The following is a 14,636-nucleotide window of genomic DNA, read 5'->3' on the forward strand; positions in this document are numbered from 1 at the left end:
TCTGAATCAACGGTCTACTGATCCACCCAATATCTATTTAATCGTCGGGTTCTAGGCTCATAGGCCGACACATCCTCAAAAGGAAGCCTATACATCTGTCCCGATCCGAAGGTCACCCTACTTACAAAAAGATAGAAATTATTATTATTATTGTTATTATTTTATTTAGGTATATTGGTTTTTATTAATGCCATCTATCGTCTTTTGGTTGTTGTCGGCTCCAACTTGTAAAGTATTTGTTCCCAACGGTCTGCGACTAACAGAATCCTAACGCCGTTAGTTTCAGGTCGCTGGAAAAACTTTTTCAGCCAGAAACTCACATTTTTTCCCCGAAAACTCAACATTTTTGTCCAAACATCTTTGTAACTATGTATCAGATCTTTAGAAACATTTTTATAGTAAAAGCCCCAATTATTGAGGTCGCCAGAACCCCATAACTATCGTCAAAATCGGTTGGCGGTGCTCAAGTGGAAGTGGTGGTGGCTGGTTGGTAGTGAGTCAATTGGTGGTGGCGGGTGGCGGTGTTCAGGTGGTGTTTTCTAAAAAAAATGTGACTTTTCCGACAAAACATTTATCCGGCAACAAGTAACTAACGGCGTTAGGATTTCGCTAGTCACGGATCGTTTAAAACAAATATGTTAAAGGTGATACGATAGAAAGTATCTTGTATTTAAAACTTAACCATGGAATTCAATTCACACATTTAAACCCCATAAATACAAGAAGAAATTAAATCCTCTACTGTTTGGGAACCCGATTAATAGTAATAATATTATCGTTTTATCTTAAAACCTTTAAACCAAACCAAACCAAACCAAACCAAACACTCCCAAATGTATGTATATGTATGTATGTATGTATATTCATCACTGGTGATTGAATTCGTGCCCTAGATTCTTCACAAATCAATCAATCAATCTGTAAGAATCACAATCCTTCAACGTTAATTAACCGTTTTCCGCACCTTTATTTTGACTTTTTGAGCTCTAATTTCGCGTTAATTAACGCGATTCGTGTTCCGATTGATCGTCTGCTTGCGGATGGTGAAACCGAAGAACGATCGGTTGATTAATCGGTCGAGTTTGAGATGTACGTTTTGTTGTGGTTTTAGGTTAATTGCGTATGCCTAGGGTTATTAAGTTATTGTTATTGTTATTGATTTTTAATTTAGTATTTGATTTGTGCATTTTGTTTGTGGTAGTGTGGTGTAGTAGACTGACTGATGAAACATATGCATATATACCTAGGGTTATTAACTTATTATTGATTATTATTATTATTGTTGTTGTTGTTGTTGCTGTTGTTATTGTTGTTGTTGTTGTTATTTGATTTCTGCATTTTATTTGTGGTAGTGTGGTGTAGACTGACTGATGAAACAGATGCATATACCTAGGGTTACTAACTTCTTGTTGTTGCTGTTGTTGTTGTTGTTGTTGTTGCTGTTGTTGTTGTTGTTATTTGATTTCTGCATTTTATTTGTGGTAGTGTGGTGTAGACTGACTGATGAAACAGATGCATATACCTAGGGTTATTATTATTATTATTATTGTTGTTGTTGTTGTTGTTGTTTGATTTGTGCATTTTGTTTTTGATAGTGTGGTGTAGACTGAGTGTGGTGTAAACCGAAGAAGGATAGGTTAATTGACGGCGGTTCTAATCGGTCGGTTTCTCGATGTATGTTTTATTGTGTTTATAGGTTAATTTTGTGTTGATTGTGTATATATACCTAGGGTTATTGATTGTTGTTTATTTGTGCATTTTGTTTGTAATATTGTAAGGTAGACTGACATATGAAATAGTTTTAGGTATTTGGATTGTGCTGGAATATGCATTTGCTAGTTTGTTCTCTAATGATTATTCAGTGTGTCGGAACCATTTACAGTTCGTGCATTTTAGTTTTCTAGATGACTTGTATTAGAAGTTATATGGAGGAATGCTATATAGTTGTAGCATAACATGTGAAGATTTCAGTGTGTTAGAATCATGTTCGGGTCGCATATTTTAGTTTCGAGGTTGACTTGTGTTAGAAGTTATATGTAGGAATGCTATATAGCTAGCTAGCTAAATTTAGTCTTGGTAATTTATCAGTTGATTTTGTTTATGATAGTGTGTGATAGACTGACTGAGGGAAACTGATTTGAAATTATAAACAGATGATGAATCAATTCCAGGGTTTTGAATTGTGTTGGAGTATGCATTTGTTGGATTTGTTCTGAAATGAAGCTTTTAGTGTAATACATGAGGATTCCAGTGGATCGCAAGTTTGCAACCGTGGTCGGGTCGTGTTTAACTTTAGTATAATATATGTGACTGTCTGTCTAAATTTAGCTTGGTATTTTATTGGTTTTTAATTTGTTTATGATAGCATGTGGTAGACTGGCAGATGGAAACTGCTTTGAAATTATAAACAGATGATGAATCAATTCTAGGGTTTTGTGTTGTGTTGGAGTACGCATTTACTGGTTTTTGTTCTGAAATGAAGCTTTCAGTGTAATACGTGAGGATTCCAGTGGGTTGCAACCGTAGTCGGGTCGTGTTTAACTTTAGTATTAGTATAATATATGTGACTGACTGTCCATGTTTTGAATTATTGTTTGTGAGTACTGGTTTATTAGGGTTTATTTTGCATGAATTTTGTAGTTTTTTTGTATTAAAAGTTATGAGTATGAATGCTATATACCTAGCTACCTAAATTTAGTGATGAATTTTTTGGATAATGGAATAGTGTTAATTGGGGCGTGCTTTTGATCGGCTTAACTTTAGTTTTCTAGATGACTGACTGACTGTCCATATTTTGAATTATTACTTGTGAGTTGAGTACTGGTTTATTAGGGTTTATTTTACATGAATTCTTGTAGTTTGTCTTATGTTAGAACTTAGAAGTTATGTGCATGAATGCTATATAGTTAGCTAGCTAAATTTAGTGTTGGTATTTTTGGATAATGGAATACTATTCTGTGAGCGATATTACATATGTAGTTATTAGATATGCATTGGTTGTGTAGCGTGAGGTTTTTGAAAGTAGAAACATTGTGCATGGTCTGATATCCGTGGTGGGTCCAGGTTTTTTGTTTACGGGGGACAAAAAACAGGTTGGTTAAAACATGTTTGTTACACAGGGGCTCGCTCTAATAATTATATAAGTTGTCTATGAATCACAATATTCACACGTCATTACTAAAAATAGCATGTGTTTAAAGACTGTAAGGTCAACTGATGACAAGAAGCAGTCACCTATACATTTATGCAATACGCTTCAAAGACTCAAATTAAGGTTATCATTTTCAAATTTTAGCAATCTAAGGTGTGATTAAAAAATCAGATACTGGTAAAAATATAAAGTTGCTACCTTTGATAACACATGTTCAGACCTTGCAGGATAATCCAATTTATTCGTGACCTATTGCATAAATGGAAGGCTGACTGCTTGTTGTCATAAGCTGATCTTACATTCTTTTAGTTTATGCTATATTTAGTAAAGCGCTGTTTATTAGCTTAGACAACATGTTGTCAGACATGTCAGGATAATCCATGGGGTCTTCAGAAAGGGTCTCCAACTGATACATCATTCAAGCTAGAAGCTATGATTTACAGTGTTCTCATATGTAGTTAGTTAGTTGGTTGGTTAAAATGGCATGCATGCTACTTTACTTGAATTTTTTGTTAATAGCAATCATACATCCACTTTGTTTATGGTTCATATGCTGCTATTTTTAGTTGTTTGTGATAATAGTATAACTAAATCTTGTTTGTTGGTGTTCTTAATGTATGTTTAGGTGTTTTTCAAGTTGATGAAGGAGGTAAGAGGCTGCTATTTGTGACTTGTACGCTAATCTGTATCCATCCTGTCTGCATGTTAAGTAAGATCCAATGAAAAAAGCTAATGCAAGTTCTGATAAACCTAATGGTGTTAAAACTCTTGTTAAGAGTAAAACACGTGAATACAAACAGCAAGCAACTAGTGAAACAAGCAACTCTGAGAGTACAAGTTCAAGCTACAATGCTAAATCTGAAAAAGCTGAAAGTAAAGTTAAAAAGAAGGCTAGTCATATAAAGAAGGTCAATGATGGAGCAAACATGTCTGACGATGCTGATAATGCTAATCGATTAAGAAACATTGAAGGTACATTCTTTGTTACACCTTTAGTTAGTTTTCCCGATGATAACTCAACTATAAAATTTTTGATAGGATCATGTAATCATCTTCATGCAGAAAAATCTTCACTTAGATCTGATGGATGTGAGAATAATAATAAGGTTAATGTAGACAAACAAAAGGAAAAAGTGGGACCCAACGATGATGGCGATAATATGCATGAAGAACATTTGAAAGAAGAAGAAACATCACAAAGCCATCATACAGATGGCAGTGATGAATCAGATGTTGTGGAGCATGATGTAAGTACCTACGTTTTGTTTTCTTTTTTTTCTGTTTCAGTGCATGTTATGTTATTAAAAAAATGTACCTTTTTTGCTAAAGTATTTGTTGATGTCAGGTTAAAGTGTGTGATATATGTGGAGATGCAGGGCGTGAGGATTTACTTGCTGTATGCTCTAAGTGTCTTGATGGTGCTGAACACACGTAAGTCATTTCCGGTTTTTTTGGGATCATTTTACTAATAAAGATATTAAATTGTTAATCTTTTGCCAGCTATTGCATGAAAGTAATGATAGATAAAGTTCCAGAAGGTGATTGGTTATGTGAAGAATGCGAATTGGAGGAAACTAAAATAAAAAATCAACACAAGAACAGGAAAGATGTTGAAAAAGATCAATCTTCAGATTCAGCAGCTGTGAAGGTATCTGGAAAAAGACGTGCAGAAGAATTAGAGTCATCTTCATCTTTTAAAAAACAGGCTCTTGAGATCACAGGGCCAACCAAAGATGTTGATCGTGGAAAAGTCAAATCCAGCCATCAGTTTTCTTCTGATTCTCGTTTTGATAACGAGTCTGCAGAAGGGTCACGTTCTCTTGTTAAACGCCCACAGTTGCAATCTTTACGAGGTATGTAACATTGTAACTGATTTTATGGTCACGTCATATCGGTAGAAGTTGTGTTTGATTTCGTAGATGAATTTACAGGTGGTTTTTCTAAATCCAGTTCTTTCAGTTTCCCAAATGCAAAGTCTAAAACTAAACTTGTTGATGAAGTTGTTCTTCAAAGGCAGAAATCAACAAAAGAACGTGCTTCTCATGATTCAATAGCAGGCAAAGAAATGTCTAAATCTATGTCGTTTAGATCTACAAACTTGGGGCGTTTTGGTCCAAATGGTTCTAAAGTTAAAATGTTGTCCCCAAATTCAGCTCATGTTCAGGATCATAGCAATTTAATTAATAAGAAAGAAAGAACTTTTGAAAGGACTAATTCAGTAAAATTAAATACATCCAATTCTGCTTTGACTCCAAAAGGCGATAGGTTATCGTCATCTCGTGGTGAGACTAATTCAGGTTCTGTGGGTCCCAACTCTGAAGTAAAATTGTCAAAAGGCGATGGTAAAATCACTTCAGGATTAAAGCCAAAAGACCGTTCAGTAAGTTTAGGCGCAGAAGCTTCTGTTTCTCAAGGTATTTTCTTCACTCCATATTGGGTACAAGTTATGAAATAGAGATGCACAAATGGGCCCAACAGGCTCATCTAAGGTAGGGGCGGTCATGTAACTTGTCAGGCTCACATTTGAGTATTGGAACTCGTTAAAAAGTGGGGCCACCGGATTTTAAAGAAAATATAATGTATTAATGAAATTACATTATAGAAGTTTTGTCTTTGCATATTTATGCTTCATAAATCAATTTTTGTGTTCAGAGGAAATATTTATTTTGCAACAATTTCATGTATTTTTAAAATTTTCTGTATTAGGTCATGTTGACAAGCAGTTGCCATCATCTCCTACTAAGGTTGGGAATGCATCATCTAGTGGAAATATCAATTCTGTTGAACATAAGGCTACTGAGAACTCGTCAAAAGTGACATCTAAAGAACCAACTAATCTTGCTGATGGAATCAAGGAAAATACAATGGGCACTTCTGGTGTTTTTTATCAGAATAATAAACAAACAGGTCAAGTTTTACAAGGGTCTTCTGGTAATAACGCATCGGCTGTTAAAATCTCAAAAGACGTGAAAAATGGAGAAAATAAGTTAAAAGATGCAATCGAAGCAGCGTTGCTTAAAAAGCCTGGAATTTACAGAAAGAGCAAAGTTGCAGATCAACCAGACGAGTCATCTGTCCCGACCGTGAACAATGATGCAGCCATTGTTGACCGTGTGCCACATTCAAGAAGTGCTGTGAGTTTGACTTCTGCTGAGGTGCCGTCAACTGATTGGCATGGGCAAATTTCACGAACTTATAGTGTTGATCATTTGAAGCAGTCGAATGGTAACAGTCATAAGCCTTTGACAACTGGATTATCCAACCATGATGATGTGGCATTGTCATCTCTTTTAAAGAATTCAGCTATTCCTGATCATGAATGCATCTGGCAGTATGGTTTCTTACTTTCTTTTTCAATTCCATTCTTCTGTTTTTATTGTTTGGATTTGATTTCTTTAAACAGTTATTTTTCTTATAGGGGCGGTTTTGAGATTAACAGAAGTGGTAGAGCAGCTGAATTTTGGGATGGTTTACAGGCACACTTGTCAATGTGTGCATCACCAAGAGTTGTTGAAGCCGTGAACAGTTTTCCTCATAAAATTCTTTTGAATGGGGTATCACGTCTTAGTGCCTGGCCCACACAGTTTGAAAATAGTGGTGTAAAAGAGGAAAATATTGCAATATATTTCTTTGCTAAAGACCTTGAGAGGTAACCACAAATTCTATCCCTATGTTTAGTTATGCATGCATGGTCAATCTAGGTCATGTGCTTATCTCAACGGTTAAAATTTTAAAAAAACAGCTTAAATTGAAACAGGTCAACTAGTTCAAAAAATAGATCTACTTGTAATTTTGATTTCTGTTTAATGTTTTTCTTTATCTTTATGATAGCTATGAGAAAAGCTACCTAGTTTTGTTGGATGATATGATAAAGGGTGATTTAGCTCTTATTGGAAGTATCAACGGAGTTGAACTTTTAATATTCCCATCCAATCAGCTTCCAGAAAAATCCAACCGTAAGAACAAAAACCTTTTTTATAATAAATACTTGTACATGTGCGTATCTGGAATAAGCACATGCGTGACTTACATATTTTATATCCTCTATTTACAGGTTGGAATATGTTGTTCTACCTTTGGGGTGTGTTCAGAGGAAAGAAAAAGAAACCGTCGAATCGAATTTCTAATAATCCTGAAAAAGGTTGTGTTCCTCAACCCATTTCTTCAATCCCAACTGATAAAGTATCAATCGCTGAGAATGCAAGCTTGACCGAATCTATTGAAAAGGTATTTATCTTTTTTTTGTTATAAATGTAGATAACATTATTTTGTTCATACGATAAAGCCAGCATCACGTTATGCTTTGCCCTCTGACGGGTCAACTTGAGCCATATGGCCCAAACCGAACCAAAATGGCCCGTTTTGACTCATACCCGACTCATTTGTCCTGTCCATTTTTCCATCATGTGTTGTTGACACTGATCTTATGTCTGCATGTTTTTATCAGTGATGACTTTCTTTGTTCAGACATTCATTTTAATGTGGTTTCGTTTTTCCATTCAGGATAAGCATGTTGACTCGGAGTCAAAGGTCAACTCAAAATCGCAAGATTCTTCACATGAAAAAGCAGTTGATAGTGTTAGTGTAGTTCCAGCCAGCAAGAAAGAGATGATCTCAGAAACCCATGTGCAAAACGAGCCCAAAAAACATCCATTTATTGACCTTTCGGACGATGTTGACTTAAATGGTACAAGTCAAATTCCTAATAATCCTGGAGAAAGTTGCGCTCCTCAACCTGTTCCCTTAGTCTTAACTGATAAAATGCCATTGGCTGAGAATGCAAGTTTGATCGGATCAGTTGAAAAGGTATTATTCTTTTGTTAAAAATCTGGATAAACATTATTTAGTTCAAATGCAATAATGTTTTTTTTTTCAATACAGGATAAACATGTTGACCCGGAGGCGAAGGTCAACTCAAAGTTGCAAAATGCTTCACATGAAAAAGCAGTCGATAGTGTTAGTGTAGTTCCAGCTAGTAGCAAAGAGGTGATATCAGAAATCCATGTTCAAAACGAGCCCAAAAAATGTCCATTTATTGACCTTTCAGACGATGTCGACTTAAATGGCACAAGTCAAACAAACACATGGCATGATGTGAGTGGTCGGACGGTGAAAGAAGAGGGAAACTCTAACAAGAAGCTAAAAAGTGATTTATATGGGCAGAATAGTAACTTAGATATCGAGAAGGCTGACGCGGGAAACAAGAGTAACGGTGAAAGATACTTCTTTCCCGTGGAAAAAAAGACCCCGAAAAAACCCGTGTTTGAATTGGATTTAAACGAAGATATTACATGTTTAGTCGAAGAAGAGAACGATGACGATATGATAGTGGAGAAGAAAAATGACAATGATGACGTGGCATCTTCTTTATCACTCTCGCTTGCGTTTTCACCGCTAGATAAGGCTGCTGACGAGGATAAGAGGGCGAACGGTAAGTGGCAATCGGGTACTTCTAGATATGGTAGATAAGTAGCAAACGATGACGAACGATATAGTTACTACATATATGATACACAGGGGTTTGTGAATAATGGTTTCTTGGCAGCCCTTTTGGAAAGGACTTTATAGATGTTTTTGTGGTTTGTTTGTTACTCATGAAATGAGTGTTTTTGGTTAAATTTTTTTAACTTTTTTAAGTTAAAAAGGTAATTTTTTTAATTTGTTGGGGAGGGGTGTTTTGCCATGATAATGTCGGTTCGAATCCTTTTTTCGAGTTTCTTTAATTATCTAACGTGTTTGTTACATAACCAATTTTAAACAAAATCGTGTGCGCTATGCAATGTGTTTTTACGTAGTGTTTGGTAATGTTGGTAATGTTTTGAGCGTTAGAAAGAGTCTTAACTGCTTTTTAATAGAATCTTGAGTGGTGCATAATGTAAAATATTGAGTCAATGTGTTATCGTATTCTTACGTGTGTTTAGGAATATTATGCGTAGAATTGGTTACATGATCGTTTTATGCATTTTAATATAAAAGGTAAAACGTTATTTTTTTTACAAAATTAACAATTAATAATATTCAGTTTGGTTTAATTTATAATAAAAAGAATTCAATTACAATAGAGAGGCAGGTAAGCGGGCAACAAACTGCGTTACTAAATAAATTGTGTATTTATACAAAATGTTGTAGTAAAAATTATTAGAGATAACCATCACCGAGTCATTTGCGAGACACCTTGTGGCGTTCTCAACTCACCATGAAGGACTAGCCTATCTATCTTGCTTATGATCAAGGACCAGAGTCTTATCTTTCATGTATTCATTAGATATCAAGATAAGATTCTAAAAGTGAAAACATTTGTCATATACGCTCTTACTTAACCGTCGAATACACTTTTTGTAGATAGTTAAGACAAATTTTCATGTAGTCACCTAATTGTTATAAACCTAAAGAAAATGTAAAATATCAATAATAAAAAACTATTAACATAATCTTACATCTTACAATATTAATAAAAGAAAATTTTGAAGCTTAGGTGTCAGGCCTAAATTTCTAATCTCTCATCTCATTCATTCTAGCTATCCATGGGTCACGGGTCAAATCATTTTGTCAAGCGGGTTATAACATAGTGTGGATTTTATAACATAGTGTCATTTTCATACCTAAAGTTTAACCAACTACGCAACTTTAGCACATTTTTTTAAATTTCTTGCAAATTCACTCCCGACGTTTTCAAAACCATGTTATTTTAGTAATTTTCGTTAACCCGCTTGTTTTTCCTTTAAGCCTACATTAAATTAATTCATAAGGGCGCGTTCGTTTCACGGAATGGAAAGGAATTGGAATTGGAATTTGCATAGGATTTGGAATTGGAGGGAATAGGATTTGGAATCCGAACATTCCAATAGGATTTGGAATTGGAATTTGAAGGAATTGAAATCTAATTCCATTCTTGGTGTGTTCGTTTGACAAATGGATTGGAATAGTTTTTTTTTTAACGAGAATAACGACGGAAACATTTTAGTTTTTTTAGATTTTTTATTTTTTATTTATATTTTGTGTTATGATTTTTTAATGATTTTTTAGGGGTTTTCTATTAAGATCAAAAACCCCTCAAAAAAATATTCAAAAATAATAATAAAAAATTATAACTCAAAATATAAATCGAAACAAAAAAAGTAAAAAAACCAAAGTATTTTATTCGTTGTTGTCGTTAAAAAAAAAGACCTCGAGAAAAGATTCCAACGAATTCACTTGAAATCCTCCACATCTTGAAAGGATTTAGAATCCCATCATTTAAAGGAATTGAATTCCAATTCCAATTTCTTGACAACTGAACGCATCAAAAAGAAATTAAGATTCCAATTCCAACGAAACGAACACACTATGTCATGGGATTTTAATTCCAATTCCTTTGAATTCCCACGAATTCTGTTAAACGAACGCGCCATAAGTATTTTGAGAATCACAATTGAAATAACGGACTTTATTTACTTTTTATCGTTTGATAAATCCCTGTAATACACGGGTTCAAAAGCTAGTGATACTAATATAAACTATAGCGTTATCTGTTGCGATGTGACGCCCCTGAAATCTCACAACCATTTTAACGAGATTTCATCTGCTAAAGCACAACCCCTAAAAGCCCTCCCACACTTTAGGTGGGTGGGGTTTATTTCTATCCACCAATCACATATAAAAACACACACATTTATTTATTTTTACACAACGTGATAATTAAAGAGCAAATTAATTAAAACTTAATCTCTACGTGAGAATGATGTGACAAATCGTTATGTATTTTTTTAATTAACCCACCACACATAATATAAATATATAAAAATTGATAAACTAAGTAATAATATAATATAAAATTACAAAATACAAATTTAAGGCTGTTCGAAAAGCTCGTGACTCGTTTGATAAAAGCTCGAATAAAACCAGCTAAAAAAACTTGATTTGAAACAACCTAAGCTGAGTTAACTCATTTTTGTAACCGAGCTAAAGTCGTCCCAAGCTCGGCTCGGCTCGGATTGTTGGCTCGATCTTAAGCTCGTTTAACTTCAAAATCGAGCTAGTGTTCAACTAAGCTGTCTCGTTTAATTTCGAGCTCGAACTCACCCTGCCTCGACTCGGAACCAACCCAGCAGCATACATGGGTGGGACCCACATAATAAAATGTAGTCAAAATGGTAATTTCCGATGAAACCGAAGTGGTTATGTTCGACAACAAACGGTGGCGGAAAGACCAATGGAAGTTTATATTATTAAAAATTTTAAAATTCCAAATTTACCCTTCACCAGCAACCCTTTATGATATCCACTGCTTGGTTGTCTGCTTCTTGACCCCATTCATTTCTTGATCTTTTTTTTTCATAAATCTTTGATCTTTAATCCATGGCTGCATCCACCATCGTCTCACCTGCTTCAATCTCTGGTAAATTTATGTAAATTCTGATTAATTTGTTGAATTTTTATTAGGGTTTGTTGAATCTTGAATTCTTGTTGGATAAAGTTTTGATTTTTATTGGAAATTGTTGTTGATATCAAAGCTTGAAGGTATTTCTTGGTACCCTTTGGTTTGTTGCCCCTAATTGTTTATGGGTTTTTGAAATCTTGAATTCTTGTTGAATAAAATTTTGATTTTTATTGGTAAATGTTGATGTGTATGGTTAATTGTTTATGGGTGTTTGAAATCTTGAATTCTTGTTGAGTCAAGTTTTGATTTTTCTTGATAATTGTTGTTGATTTGGGTCCCTTTGGTTTCTTGCCCCTAAGACGGGTCACTATGGGGCGGTAAAGGGGGCTTGGTTGGGGCGCCTTCGGGCTTGAACACTGCCGGGGGGCGCTCAGCAAGGGGCGCTTGGGGGGGGGGTCACTTTCTCACACACACATACATATATATGTATATATGTGTGAGTGTGTGTGTGTGTATAATGGGACCGTAAAGGGGCTTTAAACCACAGTGGGGCGTTATGGAGAAGGGCTTCGAAGCCCTGTTTCCTACATGGCGATGGCGTTTGATCAGCTCTTAACCATTAAGATTATTCCCATTGGTTTTATGACGAATTTGCCCCTTGAAAGTTGTGATTTTTTGCATTTTGTTAGGTTTCAATCAGCTCTTGGTTCTTTCTTTCTAGGGTTTATCAAATTATTAGAGAAAGATACATTCTTTATGTGATTGGTTAAATAAAGATTTAGGGTCAAATGGTCAAATATTGGTATACGCTTTGGAGGAGACTGATATGTTAAAATAACGAAAATGATAAAGAGATTATGAATGGTTGGTGATTGAAATTATGTGTTGTTGATGCTGCTGAAATCTTAATATATCTTTTTCTTGTAAAACTTATGGTTTTATTTAGTTCGTGATTGAGCGTGTGCATGCGTTTGTGTGACGGTTTTATGTTCTACAGTTCGATCTGGTCGCAAGGGACATGAGAATTTGTCTGGTAATTCGTTCTTGTATGGTAAAACTACCTTGACTCATCAAAAGAAGTCACACCAACAAAGAACTCTGAAGAAGTTGGCGACATGTGCACAGTACAAGTAAGACATTCTTTGCTAATAACCTAATAAACACCATATGGTCATATAGATATGATTAATGGCCTAACTGGTTGATTGTATTTGATGTTATGCTAACAAAAGAAACTGTTGCGTGATATGATTTTCCATAAATAAATTATATGTTTGCATTTGGTTTAATAAGACGCTAACTTACGATTTCTTGACGCGAACACAAAGGAAAATAAGAATTCTCTTTATGTGTCATTTTATTTTTTCATATATTGTTTCTATATTTTTTTTCTTTATATCTTTTGTATACAGTGATCGCAGCCGTGGAAGTGGTGGTGACTTCGTTGCTGGTTTTCTTTTGGGTGGTGCGTTATGCGGCACCCTGGCATACATATTCGCTCCACAGGTGAAAAAACAACTCGTGCATTAATATTTATTTAATTTAAGTATTAATTTGTCACACAATATTTTATTTTTTTCATTCTTTGCTTGAATTAAGATTTATGTAAAATTTGAGCTAACTTTTTAAATATATATATATATTTTTTATCATTCACTAGATAAGAAGATCTATCTTGAATGAAGATGAATATGGATTTAGGAGGGCAAAACGGCCGATATACTATGATGAAGGTTTAGAGGTGCGTTTTTGTAATTTTGTGTTTGATCTTGCGCCATTATTAGGGGTGGCAAATTTGACCCATTGGGTTGAATGGGTTGTAATAAAATGTATATAATGGGTCAAACTAAAAAAAGGAAATGATTGAAACGGGTCAAAACGGGTTGACATTTCTTGAGGTCTTTTTTTTATGTAACGAGTAAAACGGATGATACTTTTAGTTTTTTTTACTTTTTTACTTTTTGATTTATATTTCAAGTTATGATTTTTTAATTATTTGTTTTAAATTTTTTAATGAGGGGTTTTTGAAATGGGTCAAAATGGGTTGAGATTTCAGAAACCCCTCATTAAAAAATTTAAAAAATCATAACTCGAAATATAAATCAAAAACTAAAAAAGTTTCCTCCGTTTTTCTTGTTACATTAAAATTTTTTTTTTTAAAAAAAAAAAGAAAACTCAAAAAATGTCAACCCGTTTCAATCCTTTTCTTTTTTTAGTTTGACCCATTATATACATTTTATTACAACTCATTCAACCCAACGGGTCACATTTGCCACCCCTATGCTCGAACGTTTACTTATGCACGAGTCGATTTGTGTTGTGTTTAATCTCAAATGGGCCAAATCAAAGAATTTTGCTTAAAGGGTAACATGCCAAATGATTTGAAAATTGCCCAAGATTTATTTTTTATGCATCACTTTCTAAATCATTTTATTCAAAGATTTATGTTATTATTAATTTATTGTAATAGTATTATTTTAAAATGCCGAAAACCAGGCAGACTTTGAATGCTAAAATAAGCCAACTTAACTCTGCGATTGACAACGTGTCCTCGCGTTTGAGAGGCGGGAATAACAAGCCGCGCGTACCTGTTGAGACCAACCCTGAAGAAGCCACTATGTGAACAAGTGATGCATAATATCAGTTTCAATCTGGTGGAAATGTGGTTAAAGATGATGTTTTGAAAACTATGGTTCAGTTTCATCCATTATAAACATCAGTTGTGTAGTGTACACTTTTGATATTCATATCTGATTTTCTAAGACTAATCTTTTATCTATGCTTATAAATTCCCTTGAATTGAATTATTATTAGGGTTGTTGGATTTTAATATTTTAATAATCCCAACTTATTAGCCAGGACTAGTCCCAACTAAGGAAATGTTTACAGGCAGTGCTGAAGGAAAATGCGTACAAAGTTGGGATTATCTGTAAACATTTCCTAAGGTGCTGTTTGTTTTTTCAGAGGTAAAATGTTTGCAGTCTGCGGACCACATCTGCAGTCATCTGTATAAGAAGAGGTGGTCCAAACCTGTACAGTTTGCAAGAATAAGACTGTTTGTTTTTTAACGTTTGTAGATTGCAAAAATAAAATGGTAGTGGTGTACAAACTGTGGTAGTGGGTAGT

General features: G+C 34.5%; 2 protein-coding genes across 2 annotated transcripts; both read left to right on the top strand.

Moving 5' to 3' along the window:
• The first annotated feature begins 861 nt into the window (after positions 1-861).
• On the top strand, positions 862-8,644 carry LOC143610334 (ASI1-immunoprecipitated protein 2-like). The gene is made up of 12 exons (XM_077084838.1): positions 862-920; positions 3,777-4,123; positions 4,214-4,398; positions 4,497-4,582; positions 4,652-5,004; positions 5,083-5,565; positions 5,858-6,482; positions 6,570-6,800; positions 6,983-7,107; positions 7,206-7,378; positions 7,655-7,957; positions 8,033-8,644. Exons 2-12 carry the CDS (start codon positions 3,871-3,873, stop codon positions 8,618-8,620), a joined length of 3,405 nt encoding a protein of 1,134 aa, XP_076940953.1. The 5' UTR covers positions 862-920; positions 3,777-3,870; the 3' UTR covers positions 8,621-8,644.
• A 2,760-nt stretch (positions 8,645-11,404) lies between these two features.
• LOC143610345 (uncharacterized) lies at positions 11,405-14,170 on the top strand. Its single transcript, XM_077084849.1, has 5 exons — positions 11,405-11,528; positions 12,508-12,640; positions 12,923-13,016; positions 13,171-13,250; positions 13,998-14,170. Exons 1-5 carry the CDS (start codon positions 11,489-11,491, stop codon positions 14,131-14,133), a joined length of 483 nt encoding a protein of 160 aa, XP_076940964.1. The 5' UTR covers positions 11,405-11,488; the 3' UTR covers positions 14,134-14,170.
• The last annotated feature ends 466 nt before the right edge of the window (positions 14,171-14,636 follow it).

This window comes from Bidens hawaiensis, unplaced genomic scaffold (genome assembly GCF_021521415.1).
Source record: "Bidens hawaiensis isolate Kalapana, Puna unplaced genomic scaffold, B.hawaiensis_p1.1 tig00025760_1, whole genome shotgun sequence".
Lineage (NCBI taxonomy): Eukaryota > Viridiplantae > Streptophyta > Magnoliopsida > Asterales > Asteraceae > Bidens > Bidens hawaiensis.

What these genes read in the sequence shown, in the direction of transcription:
- LOC143610334 (XM_077084838.1), top strand. Translation starts at nt 3,871, where the DNA reads ATGAAAAAAGCTAATGCAAGTTCTGATAAACCTAATGGTGTTAAAACT. An exon ending in CAGATGTTGTGGAGCATGAT is followed by an intron (nt 4,399 to 4,496) that starts GTAAGTACCTAC and finishes TGTTGATGTCAG; the next exon opens with GTTAAAGTGTGTGATATATG. An exon ending in TGATCGGATCAGTTGAAAAG is followed by an intron (nt 7,958 to 8,032) that starts GTATTATTCTTT and finishes TTTTCAATACAG; the next exon opens with GATAAACATGTTGACCCGGA.
- LOC143610345 (XM_077084849.1), top strand. Translation starts at nt 11,489, where the DNA reads ATGGCTGCATCCACCATCGTCTCACCTGCTTCAATCTCTG. An exon ending in GCGACATGTGCACAGTACAA is followed by an intron (nt 12,641 to 12,922) that starts GTAAGACATTCT and finishes TTTTGTATACAG; the next exon opens with TGATCGCAGCCGTGGAAGTG. An exon ending in CATACATATTCGCTCCACAG is followed by an intron (nt 13,017 to 13,170) that starts GTGAAAAAACAA and finishes ATCATTCACTAG; the next exon opens with ATAAGAAGATCTATCTTGAA.